General features: G+C 45.5%; 1 protein-coding gene across 1 annotated transcript; it reads right to left on the bottom strand.

The window, feature by feature from the left end:
• Nucleotides 1–686: 686 nt before the first annotated feature.
• Nucleotides 687–7,524, bottom strand: LOC123044216 (protein argonaute 14). The gene is made up of 22 exons (XM_044466891.1): nt 6,835–7,524; nt 5,643–5,839; nt 5,378–5,518; nt 5,149–5,279; nt 4,571–4,686; nt 4,388–4,494; nt 4,168–4,303; nt 3,981–4,097; nt 3,729–3,836; nt 3,576–3,647; nt 3,148–3,267; nt 2,930–3,068; nt 2,642–2,763; nt 2,425–2,562; nt 2,139–2,284; nt 2,008–2,070; nt 1,860–1,923; nt 1,637–1,766; nt 1,442–1,515; nt 1,257–1,351; nt 1,104–1,135; nt 687–998 (listed from the first exon to the last, which is right to left on the bottom strand). Exons 1-22 carry the CDS (start codon nt 7,474–7,476, stop codon nt 862–864), a joined length of 3,027 nt encoding a protein of 1,008 aa, XP_044322826.1. The 5' UTR covers nt 7,477–7,524; the 3' UTR covers nt 687–861.
• Nucleotides 7,525–13,546: the final 6,022 nt, after the last annotated feature.

Raw genomic sequence — 13,546 nt, 5'->3', positions numbered from 1 at the left:
TTTGTTCGTCACTTTGTCAAACTATCTACCTACTTGGAGTACTTACATGGCCTGCAGGAAGTGATTATTACTCCCTCCGTCTCATAATGTAAGACATTATGGGACGGAGGGAGTACTTATTAGTGGAGATCCCGGCAGCATCTGATTCTCAAGATGTTATTATTGATGTCAGGCTTCTATGTTTTTTAACAATATCCAACATTCGTGTTGAAATCCTTTATTTTTGGGTTACATTTAGCACACTATCATGTTGAGCATAACGAAGACGCTGCCACTGTCTCTACGCTATTTTTTCGTTGAGTGCTCTGCACCGAAACAATTGCATTATCCAAATACTCCCTCTGTCACAGTTTAGAAGGCATAGTTAAATTTGCGTGCGTTTCCACAATAGACAAGGTTTAGGGCACATTGCATTTATTTCTAGTGGCTAATTAGTACTCCGATGTACCATTTCTATATGCATGCGTACTGTGAATGCTAATTTTTAGCCCATCTCACAACCAATAGATACCAGAGAATTTCCAAGCGCGCCTTCTAAACCGTGACAGTGGGAGTAATATGTTTGAACTATTTATCTTCATTTGTGTAGGATACATTTTTTGGGTGGATTTTATTTAACTACATTTTTGTGGAGGATACATTTAATCATAATTTTGCACCATATGTGGAAGCCATTTTTTTCATCATATTGAAAAGCCTGTTTGATTCCCTTCATGCTCTGCGCAGAAAATCCAACAGATGCATCACATCTCCCATGTTTTACCAACACCATGTTTTACCATCACAAGTTCCCAGCAAATGTACCACCTAATTAAGCAGCAAGCCAACAAAACACATGACTCCCATGAACAAGCCACCTAATTAAGCAGCTCCTGCGCCGGTGGCGGCTGAATCCCGGGTGCCACCGCTGACGATCGAGGCGCTGTCCGAGCCCTCCGACGGCTCATCGTAATACCGTGCGCGGAACGCGGCCAGGTGAGCGTAGTAGGCAGGAGGAACTGCGAAGAAAGGACTCAAGCATTAGTACCACAGAAGATAATTACATACCGCTGTAGTCTTTTTTACAAGAAAAATGTGAGATGGAACTTGGAGAAGAAACTCACCAACAGAGACAGAGCGAGTGCATCGAGCGTATCTGCATTTACAGGCAAAGATACCACATCGGAGTTAGTCTAGCTAGCAAAATAGGAGTCAAGATGGTAGATTAACCTGAATCAGAAAAAAAGAAGTGAAAGAGGGAGATGTGTCGAGCTTACGTGTAGCAGAGGTTGTTGGTGAGCACCTGCAGCCCATCGGCAGTGAAAGAGTTTTCATCGAAGAGGACATGGTAGTGAGTTGGTCTGCTTGTGCCCTGAAAAAAAATGCAAAATGCTCACAGTCAGTCAATGCAACACAAAGTGTATGTCCCAACCGGCAGTGAAAGAAATGGGTGCCACCGTACCTGAATCCCGGCATGGCTACACAGGTAGAAATCAAACTCGGTGGGATGGCATATGTTGGTGTCGACCACGGTTCCTGCAAGCATCATCGAGAGAATGGGGACAATCAAACACAATGGCAAATGCAGATGCTATTAAACTAGCATGTGCCATGTATGTATACTGTGCATGTGTTCGTGTGTGTGAGGCACACTTACCAGGTAGGATGTTTCCACTTTTGTCGGTCTCTTTTCCATGCACCTCAGGGAAGAGCCTTGTGTGATGCCTTTTCTGGACAACCACAAATGTCACAGGGGGCTGATAATCGTCCTGCAAAGATGCACAAGCCTTTGGCCAGAAAAAAGGAACACTGTTAATACACCCAAATAGGATTAAAGCAGAATTAGACAGGCAAAGAACATGATGAATTGAAGGCATCACCTTCCTGATGGCATCCATTTCATACATCAGAACTTGGGCGAATTGCCCTTCACTCACACCGTCCCTACATAGAAAACAAAAGCGATTCAGCAAAAGGCGCCGCTGACGATGAACAATAACATCATACTTGGAAGTTGGAAGCACTTACCTGTAGAATATGATCCTGCTGGGTTTATGTTTGGTCTTCTGATAGAATGACACTAGCAACTCCCTGAAGAAAATGTTGCGGTTTTAGAACCCACCGCCATCCACTACTCTGAATTAACACAAAGGACTTACCGCATCATTCCACCGTGTACAGGGGTGCCCTTCTCAGGGTCTGTGCCTCTGCAATAGAGATCTTGAATAATCTCCTGCCTGGGCGGTTGGGCAGAAACCACAGCTTTGTACTTTGTGATTTCAGGCCAGTCCATGGAGGCCACCACCTGCAGGCACTCATCAAAAATCATGCAACTGCATCAGCACAATGACATCCAGATAATACAATGGAAGCTCATTTAAATTCACACACTATTAACCAAATCGTCAAGTGAACAATCGCTGTCAGAAGATGAACGGAACTCACGGCTGCAATTGACGGTGAAGAATCATCCCCAGCCGCCGGATGTGTTACATCAGCACCAAAAAAGATCGTCGGCTTGTCGGTGACTAACGGTATTTGACGTTTAAGAGCTTGCTGAAGAGCTGTATTTCTCCCTCCGACCTAATAATTAAGAAAACACAATATAACTCTCCATTGAACACTAAGCACGACAGAAAAAGGTGACTGCCAACGAACCCACCTTGACATTGACTTTAAGTGCAACATTTTCAAAATACTGCTTGTTTGCTCTTTCGACCTTGTCTGGCTTGAGACATTGAGAAACTATACCAAGGTCAGTCTCGCACACCTTCTTAACTTTACCTGCAGAGTTGCACAAATATATGGGTACCATGAGACAAGGTAACAGGAAGAGATAAAGGGCAATACTAAAGATGTGTGTGCCATAACTTAGGAAATGTGCATCACCTAAACTAGGTAAAAAAAGAATGTGCACAACATAACATTGTTTCACAAAAAAATTGCATACCGTAATGGCCAGTAACATCCGGGAGAATCACGATAAGCAACTGGAGGTCAGGGGCCCTCTGGTGAGCATGCTTCAAAGCACCTTCTATGTTATTGGCAGACGCTGAGAGAATTTCTACCACTGGGCTAGGATTGAAAACCTAAAGATTGAAAATAAATTGTGTGTGACGTGAATGATGATATGGACGACTTGTATGTACAAATATGCGCTGAACATACCATGCCGATGGCGTTGCACATTTTGACTAAGTCGCCACAAAACCTTTCGACTCCATCAATGTGCAGACGTGAAAAGTTCAAGCAAGTCCATCTCTGAACATTCCCTCCATTTATCATTTTCTAAAATACAAACAGAAATCATACATCAGAAAGAGGGACATGTTTAAAAAAACATAAACTAGATTACCTAGGGAGAACTAGTTAACTTTCATGAATAGAAGGAATAAGCGCCCACATTGTGTAGCTCACACTTCCAACCAAGTTTCTATTTAAATTCTATAGACTGAAAAAAATTACACAATCCAAGAATTTTCTGTTTGTGCGTCCATGTTATACTAAAAGACTACGACAACAATTCACAGTCTTGTGGCATTATTAAAAATGAGCCTGTAACAGATTTTTTTTGTTCCAAGTCAGAAATGGATCACCTTGCCAATCATGTTCCACTGGCCAACACTTGGTGCACAAGCTTTGTCCTTTCCAGACTCATGATATTTGAGCTAAAACAGCATAAACAGTTAAAATTAGCTAACAAAAACAGGGGGTAAAATATCAAAATGAGAACTAAATAGAATAGACACCATGGGGGGAGGTAGCACGCGAGCCTGCACATTGACCATTTTATCCGTAACATCGATTCCAAACTCCTGTGCCAGCTTATCAGCTGAATAGTTGTTGTGCTGCACCATCTATAGAATACATATTCATTAAAAATGCTAATGAGGCAAATATAACGAACATGATCACATGGAAAAAAATGATGTAATAAGCACTTTCAAGTAATTTCAATCAATTAGTTTGGTTGTGTTAAAACCTATTGTCTGGACAAATACCTTAAGTATGCTCTTCTCCCTATCATGGGGACGTTCGCACGTAGCTCTCAGTATGCCAGTCACTTGTTTCTCGTTAAGCTTCCTGGTGAACCTCTGCCCTTCAATAATTGTGCATACCTACGATCATATTATAGATCATTAGCAGACTTCCACATTTGGTGTTATGCACAAAATAAGAAAAAATTACCTCCATTGGCAAATATATAGGGCGAGAATCATTTCCAGACTGCAGACAAGGCCAAGAAGTGAACCTCAATCTATACTTGTATCGGCCCCAAAAGTATTGCACAACAGTCATTTGGTTGCCGTCATCCAGAGGAAAGCTAAAACAACAAACACCAGTAAATCATTTGGCACTAGAAGGGAAAGAGGGAAGGAGAGGAGATGGAAGAAGAGGAACAATGTACTTGAGCTGAATCAGCGGAACAGAAGTAATCCCAGTTATCTTGTAGGCGCTCCTTTTGCCCTCTTGATGAGTGGTTTCAACACGAATCCCGCGCAATGCTTTCTTAAGCTGGAAAGAACGAAACAATTCAGCTAGTTGCGATAAACATTTTGTATGATACGTTCTTGGTTGATAAATGCAGTACCTTCAGGCGGTCCCTGTCAGAAAGGGGGCGATTGGGGTCGGCATTCCTCATATTCAGACACTCCTGAACAAATTGTATCACCGATATAGATTTGTAAAATGGCATTGATGATATATCTGCACAACAAGTACAACAAGGGTTTATAGAAGTGATAACCCTGTGGAAAAGAACTTCTAAAATGAATCTGTGTTCACCTTAAAACTACACTGTAAAATCAAATTTGTTCAGTAGTTGACTTGTGTTTAAATCACACACATGCATACACTTTTCCTAATTGAACTCATGTGCTGCAAGTTTTCTCTCACTGAACCTCACCACAAGCTATATATGCTTCTGTTCAGTAGTTGACTTGTGTTTAAATCACTCCCCTTAGCTTTTGCAAATTTGGATAACCCAGGTAAACAAGTGACATAATACAGACAGACATGGGTTGGGTAGTAGCCTTATGCAGAACTAAACACAATAAATGTGATATCCACTTTGGCAAGAGCTCGTGCTATATCAAAAATATAATTGCAGTGTAGCCTACGTGATTCCGTAACCATGAATTAAGCGAGGGGTTTTGAACAAATACGCACCTATATTCAGTGAGAGGCCCATCTGAGTGGGGCGCAAGCTTTGGTAATATCCTCTCCAGCACTCCAGCCCATCACCGATGTCACGTTGGCCAAATATTGTGGAGTAGAAGGATCGAGAAACGGTGACATAGCTGTAGAACAACAAGAGCCATATACATATGATGATCACATTAAACAAAGTCAGCAGTAAAAACATAACAGAGAAGAGACGTTAACAATGATATCATACTTCAGAGAAGGTGACTCTCTCAACACAACGTCGAGCGCTTGTATTGTGTCCTGTGGAGAATCACGTTGCCTCCCACTGAGGAACTGCTGCAGGTGGTACAAGTTTGCCCGCGCGGCGAATTGAACCTTGACCTTGTACTCACTGTTTTTTTCAAAATGCAGAAGATAAAAAAATGTCAGAGCAGAAAAGTGTGAATTAGCAGCTGCACTTGAGATACAAGTAGGCCTAGAACGCACACGAGACAGGAAAGTTAAGACATGCTTACGTTTCTCTTGGTGGTTTCCCCAGCTTGATGGAGAAATCCATCGCCTGGAATGGCAGCTCGCCTGCAGTGTACAGGCTCTTGCTGCCATCGTATGCGGCCAGTAGGCCACCGAGAGACGACGCGCGGTGCTTGCTTGTCAGCTCCGTCATCAGAATCCTGTTGATCCGTCTTGTTTTGGGCTCAGGAGTAATTGCAACCTGACAGTGAGATCATCCGATTGAATGAAAATAGGCAGAATTAATTAGCATCATGTGAAAGAGAAGCTTGTAGTAGCATTCTAAAATGTTATAGACACTAACATTAGCCTTGGTCAAAACAAAGGGAATAATCAAGACCAGACCCCACACGGCACAAGGCAAAGTCTGCAGCTATTACGCCTATGAACCAACAAGCTAGGGGCCAAGGCCTTTTTGCCTAAATCAGCAAGGGCAGACAAGCGCGTTATCTCGTCTGCGCCTCAGTTTTTCAGAAAGAAACCAGCTGTGGTGACAGCAAGGGCAGACAAGCCATTCGGGGACGACGTCCTCCCTCCAGAAACCAGAATGGAGCAAGCACACCACATGTGCTGCCGAACTTTTGCAAGAAATGGCAGCGTGTAAAAAGTAAAAACCTCACAGGAAAAGAGAAACCAACGGAAACCGGGCGACAAAAAAGGCCTCTGGAAACCAATCGGAAGCTGCGATTAAATGTACATCGCACTGTTGCAAAGCTAGCACGCCAAGGCCTAGCATCCGGCCGGCCTTCAAAAGATGTTACGCGGCCCCAAAGCACAAATGCCCAACAGCACAAAGCAAATGTGTGTAAACCATAAAGAAAAAACTAAAGAAAAATAATCTCCTGCTGAACATATCGAGAAACCACGCATATGCACTAGATCTGCGCGTCTTCGATGCAAAATAAATTTGACCACGTAGTCATATCCTAGTCCGTGACATCGTGTCCATGAATTAGCCGAACTCTCATCAGGAATGAAACTCATCTATGGAAACAACCACCAAGCAAAAGATACGAGATCTTTCCAAACCGAAAAGACGCGAGTCTACAAATCCAGGGCTCGCGCATAATCACGTATGGAAGTCGCAATCGCAACCAGGGCCAGATCGCAGCAAAACAAATGTAACAGAACCACTAGCCAGCATGCAATCTATGGTAGAGGAAGAACTTCTGGACGAAGAGAGGTAGGGTTGCTCACATCGTAGTGGCAGATGTCCTTGTCCGCGAAGCCGACGAGGAAGTGGTTCGCTCGCACGATCATCTTCCGCCCCGCCGTACCGAAACCCGGACGACCCGGTTGGGCCACCGACTTGCTCGACACCGGGGCGGCTGCCGGTGGCGCAGGCGCAGGCGCCTGGGATTCCGGTTGAGATCCGCCCGCGGCCGCGGGCAGAACAGGGGGACGAAGAGCCGGGGCTCCCGCCGCGGCGGGTGCGGAGGAACGGGGAGCCGGGGGCGCCTCCACGGTCAGCCTGCCCACGTCCCTCGCGAGAGCATCAGCAGGCGCCGTCGTAGCCGAAGACGGAGGGGCGCGCGAAGAACTCGTAGAGGCCGACGCGGGAACCGCAGGCGCGGCCGGACGCGGCGCGGCGGGGCGGAAGCCAGCCGGTACGCCGGGACCTCGGCCTCCAGCGTCGACGCGCGCGGGCGGCGCTTGCTGATTGTACCCGCCCGCTGCTGGAGTTGGAGCACCAGGGCCGCGACCGTAACCTCCTCCTCCAGCCTCGCCACGGCCGCCGGATCCGCGCCCTCGGCCGTCTCCCCGTCCACCGGGGCGGCGCCCTGCGCCGTCGCCTCGCCCGCCTCGTCCACCACCGGACCCGAACCCCCTCGACGCCATGGGAGAGGGTTTTCTGGGGAGAGAGGGAGATGCGATGTGAAAACTGAAGCGTGTGCGCGAAGCGGGAGGGTCGGGCCACGTTTTAACAGGGAAGGTGTGCAGACGAGGGGGCGGGGGGAACGTGTCCCTGCTGACCGTTTCCCTAGCAACACTCACTGAAACGTGGGCCAGATGTGCTTCCTGCCCCACAGGTCAGTGGAACGGCAAGAGTTTTCCCGTATACGTAGCTCTGCCCGATTTTTCGGCAGCAGAAACAGAGTAAATTGCTGAAAGCCACCACATTTGTGGCGAGGGTACTGCAAAACAACCGTTTTTGCCAAAAATCACGAAAAACCACCACTTTTGTGGCAAGTGAATAACAAATGCCACTGATTCAAAATTGAGCGGCGTTAATAGAAAAACTGACAGATGGGACCCACATATCTAGGCTGATGTGGTGAAGACTAGTCCTAGTCAATGTTCGACCTGCTGAGGTGGACAGGGTCCCACTTGTCTGCCACACCTCTTATCTCCCCCTCTCTCTCGTCCTTCCTACCCAGTCCGCTCCGACGAGGCCGAGCCCCTGTGCGCCCGCCCCCTGCCTGCTCCGGGGAAGTCGAGCTGCCGCACGCCCGCCCCCATGCCTGCTCCGGCGCCCCCTGCCTGCTCCTCGTCTCACATGCGCGGCCGCCCCCTACCTTCTCCTCGCCGCGCGCCCGCCTACCTACCTGCTCCGGCAAGGCCGAGCTAGCGTGCGCCCCCGCCCCCGCCCGCTCTGACATGAACGAGCTGCCGTGCGCGCGCCTAGCACAGGGGATCGAGAGGCCACTGGTGAATCGGCGGCGCCGGTGATGCAGGGGCCCGACGACGGTGGGTTTGAGGCCAGTCGGCGGCGGCGGATGCGGTCGTGGCCAGCCGCGAGACGCCAGCAAGCGGCTCGGGCGGAGCGTCTCTTCACCGCCAGATGCTCCCGTCACGGCTAGCCACTGGTGAATCGGCGACGACGGCGATACATGGGCCTTGGGACGGCGGGGTTCGAGTCCAATCGACGGCGGCGATGCAGGGGTCTTCCGGCGGTGGTTGGAGCCTGTTTTGGACGGGAAACAACAGCGGGGGGCAGATCTGGAGGCGGGAGGCCGATTCCGGTCTGTCCGGAGTCCGGCAGTGCGCCGACGGCGACGGCGGTGAAGCTCCATTACGGGACAGAGAGAGGGAACGTCGAGATAAAGAAGAACCAGAGAGAAAAAAGAGCTGAGGGGCTGACATGTGGGACTCTTGCCACCTCAGCATATTTGTCTACATAGATATGCCACGTCTGCCTGCCATATGGGTCCAATCTGTCAGTTTTGTGTTTAGTTGCGGTTCAGTTTTGAATCAGTGGCATTTGTTATTCACTTGCCACAAAAGTGGTGGTTTTTCGTGATTTTTGGCAAAAACGGTAGTTTTGCAGTACCCTCGCCACAAATGTGGTGGCTTTCAGCAATTTACTCGCAGAAACATCCCGTAAGTTGAACCAAAACCACCGTCATTTTTTAGTCCTACCCTTGCATCGGACATGGCTGTTATTTACTCCAAAGTTAATGAAAAATGTACCGGACGACCGATCCCTGCGTCTGACTATCTCAATCATCCATTTTGATGGCCAATTGCTATGGACAGCCGGAAACCCTAACCTTTTGCCCATCGCTCATCCCCTGTGTCGCACAACCCCTCTATCCCTATTGTAATTGTCGTCTCCTCCCTCCCTCCCCCTAATTTGTTTTGCGCTCCCATCCTCTTTCGCCTCTTTCCCCCAAGTCGCAGTGCTGGGACCACTAACATAACCAATCAGGATTGGTGTGTCAGTGAGGTCAGCACTGACGTAAGGTGTGTCAGTGAGGTCAGCACGGACGTTTGGTGTGTCAGTGAGGTCAGCACTGACGTAATAGGTCAATACCCGTCGGTGATATGTAAACAGTTGGTCTATACCAGTTCATCATGTGATGTTAGAACGCACATAAGAAAAAACATCATTGATGCCAGCCCGTCTGTGGTGTATAATGATTGGTTCATAGCAACTCGTTATTTGTTTTGGGGAGACACGCAATAAGAAACAACATTGATGCCAGCCTGTGAGTGGTAGTGTATAAAAAGCACTCTACTAGAGGACACGATTACATACACAGCTCAGCGACTTACACCACATATACATTCATTGTTCTAATGAAACTTACAACAAAGAAATACCACCAAGTATCACCAAGTCATGTATTTACTTGGCTTATTAGACAAAACTTAGGAATGCCATTAAGTGGGTGTTTAGTTGGAGAATAGCAATGCAGGAGTAATCATAATGGGGTCACACTAACACTCTAGCGGAATAAGAAAAATCATAAACATGTTTGGTTCAACTCTAAATGGACGGTATCATTTACATCATATCATAGGGTTTGTGCCAAATTGTGGAGTGGGCTAAATGAAAACACACAGGACATATAATCTCGAACTGAGATGATGAAGCCACCACAGAAACTGAGACACAAATCAAATCGAAGGACACATGAACACATATTATAGCTGCCTACCTAGCTTCGTTAACCATCATATATTTGTGTTTATTTACGACTTGGAGAAAGGAATGCGAGGAGAGTGGCGGCGGTGTAGAGATTCATAGAAGGGATTGGCAGACGATGTGTGTGGGTCACGTGGAGCCACAGTCCCAATGGAGATAACAGAGGTTGTCATTGCCACTCATGCTATTACAATGTGAATCTAGGACAACGATTGAGAAAGCAACAAGCTCGAGGCTATGGGCAAGAGGACCAATGTGGTATCACTATCAGAATACAAATAGGGCAGGCGGAATGGGTTGTGACTTGTGGTCAAACTTGTTTTTGATGTTATATTTTTGTGGGTGAATCCAACCAAGCAGATTTATGGGTATCTAGTTGTGGTGTAATCAGATGATATGAAAAATATTGCCAAACAAACATGTCCTATGTACAGACAAGAACATTAGTAATACTTTGCTCTGGGTTTTGATATTTGATTTCTACTTGGAGTAAAAGCCAACTTGTAAACATATAATAAGTCGTTAGCATACATCAAGTACACACGCGCCGAAAGAACCAACCTATGGTTGGATGGTTAGAAGGGTGGTTGTACCCCTAGCCCACCAGGAATCAAATCACAGGCTTGACTCATGCCGTCTTATAAAGGTGAAATATTGTTTCCGTGAGGGTTATGTTTCCGTCGATAACGAGTCGCCTGTGGTGACTTCATCAACCACAAGACCCGTCGGCTTAGTCTCTCAGAGGTGCTCATGGCGGTAAAGTGTGTGTTCAAGCGTTCATAGGCGTGCAAGTGTATGTGTGTGTGCATGTGAGCATTTGCATCTTCATTGTGCTTCACAAAAAAGTATATGACCAAGTTATGAATTAGGATGAAAATAAAAGAGGAGCAAGCCTTCACATCAATATTATCAAGTACACCCTGAAAATTGGAACATATTCAAATATCAAAGTATTGGAGATTCATATACAATTGTAACAAACTCTTAAAATGGATAATTACAAAACAATAGATGAAACTGTAAAACATGATTGATGACAGGGCAAAAAAGAGAAGTACAATGTTGATTAGTATAGCATGGCATATATACACAAGGAATTTTCACATGTAAAATAAACAAATCAGATGTGTATATAAAAAAGCAATTAGACGCAAAAGAAATATAACAAAAAAAGATCTTAAGCCAGAAACATGGCGTGCTTCTAATAGAGTAAAAGTAGTAGATAATATTAATCTCACCAAAATAGTGTCTATGGAAGATGAAAACTTCAAAATAATACTATAAATAATAACTTATCTAAGCATTAAAATATCACAAACCCCATTGTGCAACTAAACTATCTAACCATCAAAGGTTCAAAACATGGCTAACAAGCCACCATGATTGAAGTTAAAAAAAAGGATCCACCATGATATGAATTCTCAAAGAAATATACACAACATGTCATATCAAAGATTAGGACATGCTTATGGACATGTACTGTTAAAACATGCAAACAGGTAAAGCTACCTTGATGGACATGTCTTGCTCGTCATCGTTGCCAATCACCTCGACCAAGTCATCCTCTAAATCAGAACCTAGCCATCGCCCTTGCCTCATTTCCTAAGAAGTTACAAAGATAAACTGTCAAACTACTAAAGTTAGTGGAAATTTCTATTTCTATATTATTGCATCATGGTGTAATTTGTTTGGGAAATTCTTAGTTTCTGATAACCAAACGCGAACACAAAAGAAATAGATGTAAGATAAGCAACATCACTTTGCAATGATTATGATTAGAAACAAAATTCTATGGGTACAAAATATTTAGTGTCCACATGTAACATGCATGGTATTGTGTTTCTAAACTAATAATAAGGTCGGTTGATCATGAATTTTGGGTGCCAAGATGCAACACCATGTCCATTGATATGCCTCAGTAACGTTAAATTCACATGGAGAATGAGGCTGGAAAATGACCACACACAAATTTATTGCATTACATTACGTTATGAATATGTGTGACAATAGCAATAATGTACAGACAAAATATCATACCGAATCGATCATCCTAATTTTATCTTGGCACACAAAGAATTATTTGAGAAATGCCACCTAATGCACCAAATAGATGTACATGTACAGATTGATGTAGAGATGAGGGACTATTCCAAGATAGAAAAATAGTAACTACCAACATCATGCATGATTTGCCACCCCTTAGCCATAGAAAATTAGTTGTCCACTAGCACTTTGTTATACATTTATGTTATTCATTGTGTTGCCACAGAAGGTGTCAGTTTCATGCCCCTTTATTATTCACATATCAATATGTTCCTAAATAGAAGAAAAGTTGATTGAGCAGGACGAACATACATTACCACCAAGGAGGAGTGGCCACCTTCACACAAAGGCTAAACCTGAGATCATCAGGAATGCGTTGCCATGAGGGATGCCACCATGGGAACTAAACATGGGGAGGAGCACTATACCTTGTTGATACTGTGAGGGACACCACTGCGGGAGCCAAATGGGAGGGCAGTATTGAGCTTTGATGTCTCCGTGAGGGGCGCCCCGATGGAGCTAGCCAAGAGCATCAAAATGCACAGCCGCCATCAATTCGAGGTGATAGGTCACATTGCCACTAACCCTGCAAGAAAAAGAGGAGTATGAGAGTTTGACATGGGTGTAGGATGAGGCAAAGGCCATGCACCTGTTCGCTCCAATGAAGCCAAACATGGCGCCCCTTCGATGGGCGAGGCCACATACGACACCACTCTGATTGGGCGAGGCCACACATGACCGGTGCACCATTCCGACAAGGCTAGAAATGGCTACCACAAGGCTCCGACGGTGGACTTCAGTAAGGACTAGAGGGGGATCCAGGGCGGGTGGGGGCGCAGATGGATTGGTCATGGGTTAATAAGGAAGGTGGGTTGGGGAGGAGGCTTCGGGATGAAGATGTAGCCGCCAACAACTTTGAGTCAGAGTGGAGAATGAGATGCAGAAAGGAAAACTAGGGTTATGAGTGTGTTGGGATGGGATTCTTGGATTGGTATGGGTACTAAAAATAGCACCTTTGGGAATCAAGCCTAACCTGCTAGTGGTGCTATTTGCACTACTAATAGGCCAGAAAGTAATGGTTGGTAGTGAAGACCCATCAATGGTATCAATTTCATCACTAATGTGCCTGGGTTTAGTTCCGCTGGTGGTAACTTTCCCATCATATTTGGTCATCTAGAAAAAGTCATTATTGATGGTTCCATTTCTCACCCATTAGTGGTGTCAGAAGTGAAAACCATCTCGGTCTTTGTATGGTGCACCCTCGGTCTAGGGAGACCATACGTCTCTAGCGTCCTTTCTAGGGGGTTCCCATGTATCCTCTAAGCTAGAATGGCTAGTGTGAACTCAATTCTTTCTAAATAACTTCTATTGTCCAGTGTGAACTCACTTATATTCTATATCAGCATAGGGGCTTCAGTACTTAGAGCATTTTCAGAGTTTGAGGTGGCAAAAAGCTTTAGAGCTTACTGGAGCTCTTAAGCATAAATAATTAAAAGT

This window comes from Triticum aestivum, chromosome 2B, assembly GCF_018294505.1.
Source record: "Triticum aestivum cultivar Chinese Spring chromosome 2B, IWGSC CS RefSeq v2.1, whole genome shotgun sequence".
Classification (NCBI taxonomy): Eukaryota; Viridiplantae; Streptophyta; class Magnoliopsida; order Poales; family Poaceae; genus Triticum; species Triticum aestivum.
This window is presented reverse-complemented; position numbering and strand designations above follow the sequence as displayed.

Coding starts and splice junctions, on each gene's coding strand:
- LOC123044216 (XM_044466891.1), bottom strand. CDS start 7,476: ATGGCGTCGAGGGGGTTCGGGTCCGGTGGTGGACGAGGCGGGCGAGGC. Junction 3,268..3,575: donor AGTGGAACATGATTGGCAAG/GTGATCCATTTC, acceptor TTTGTATTTTAG/AAAATGATAAATGGAGGGAA. Junction 1,516..1,636: donor AAGTGGAAACATCCTACCTG/GTAAGTGTGCCT, acceptor TGATGCTTGCAG/GAACCGTGGTCGACACCAAC.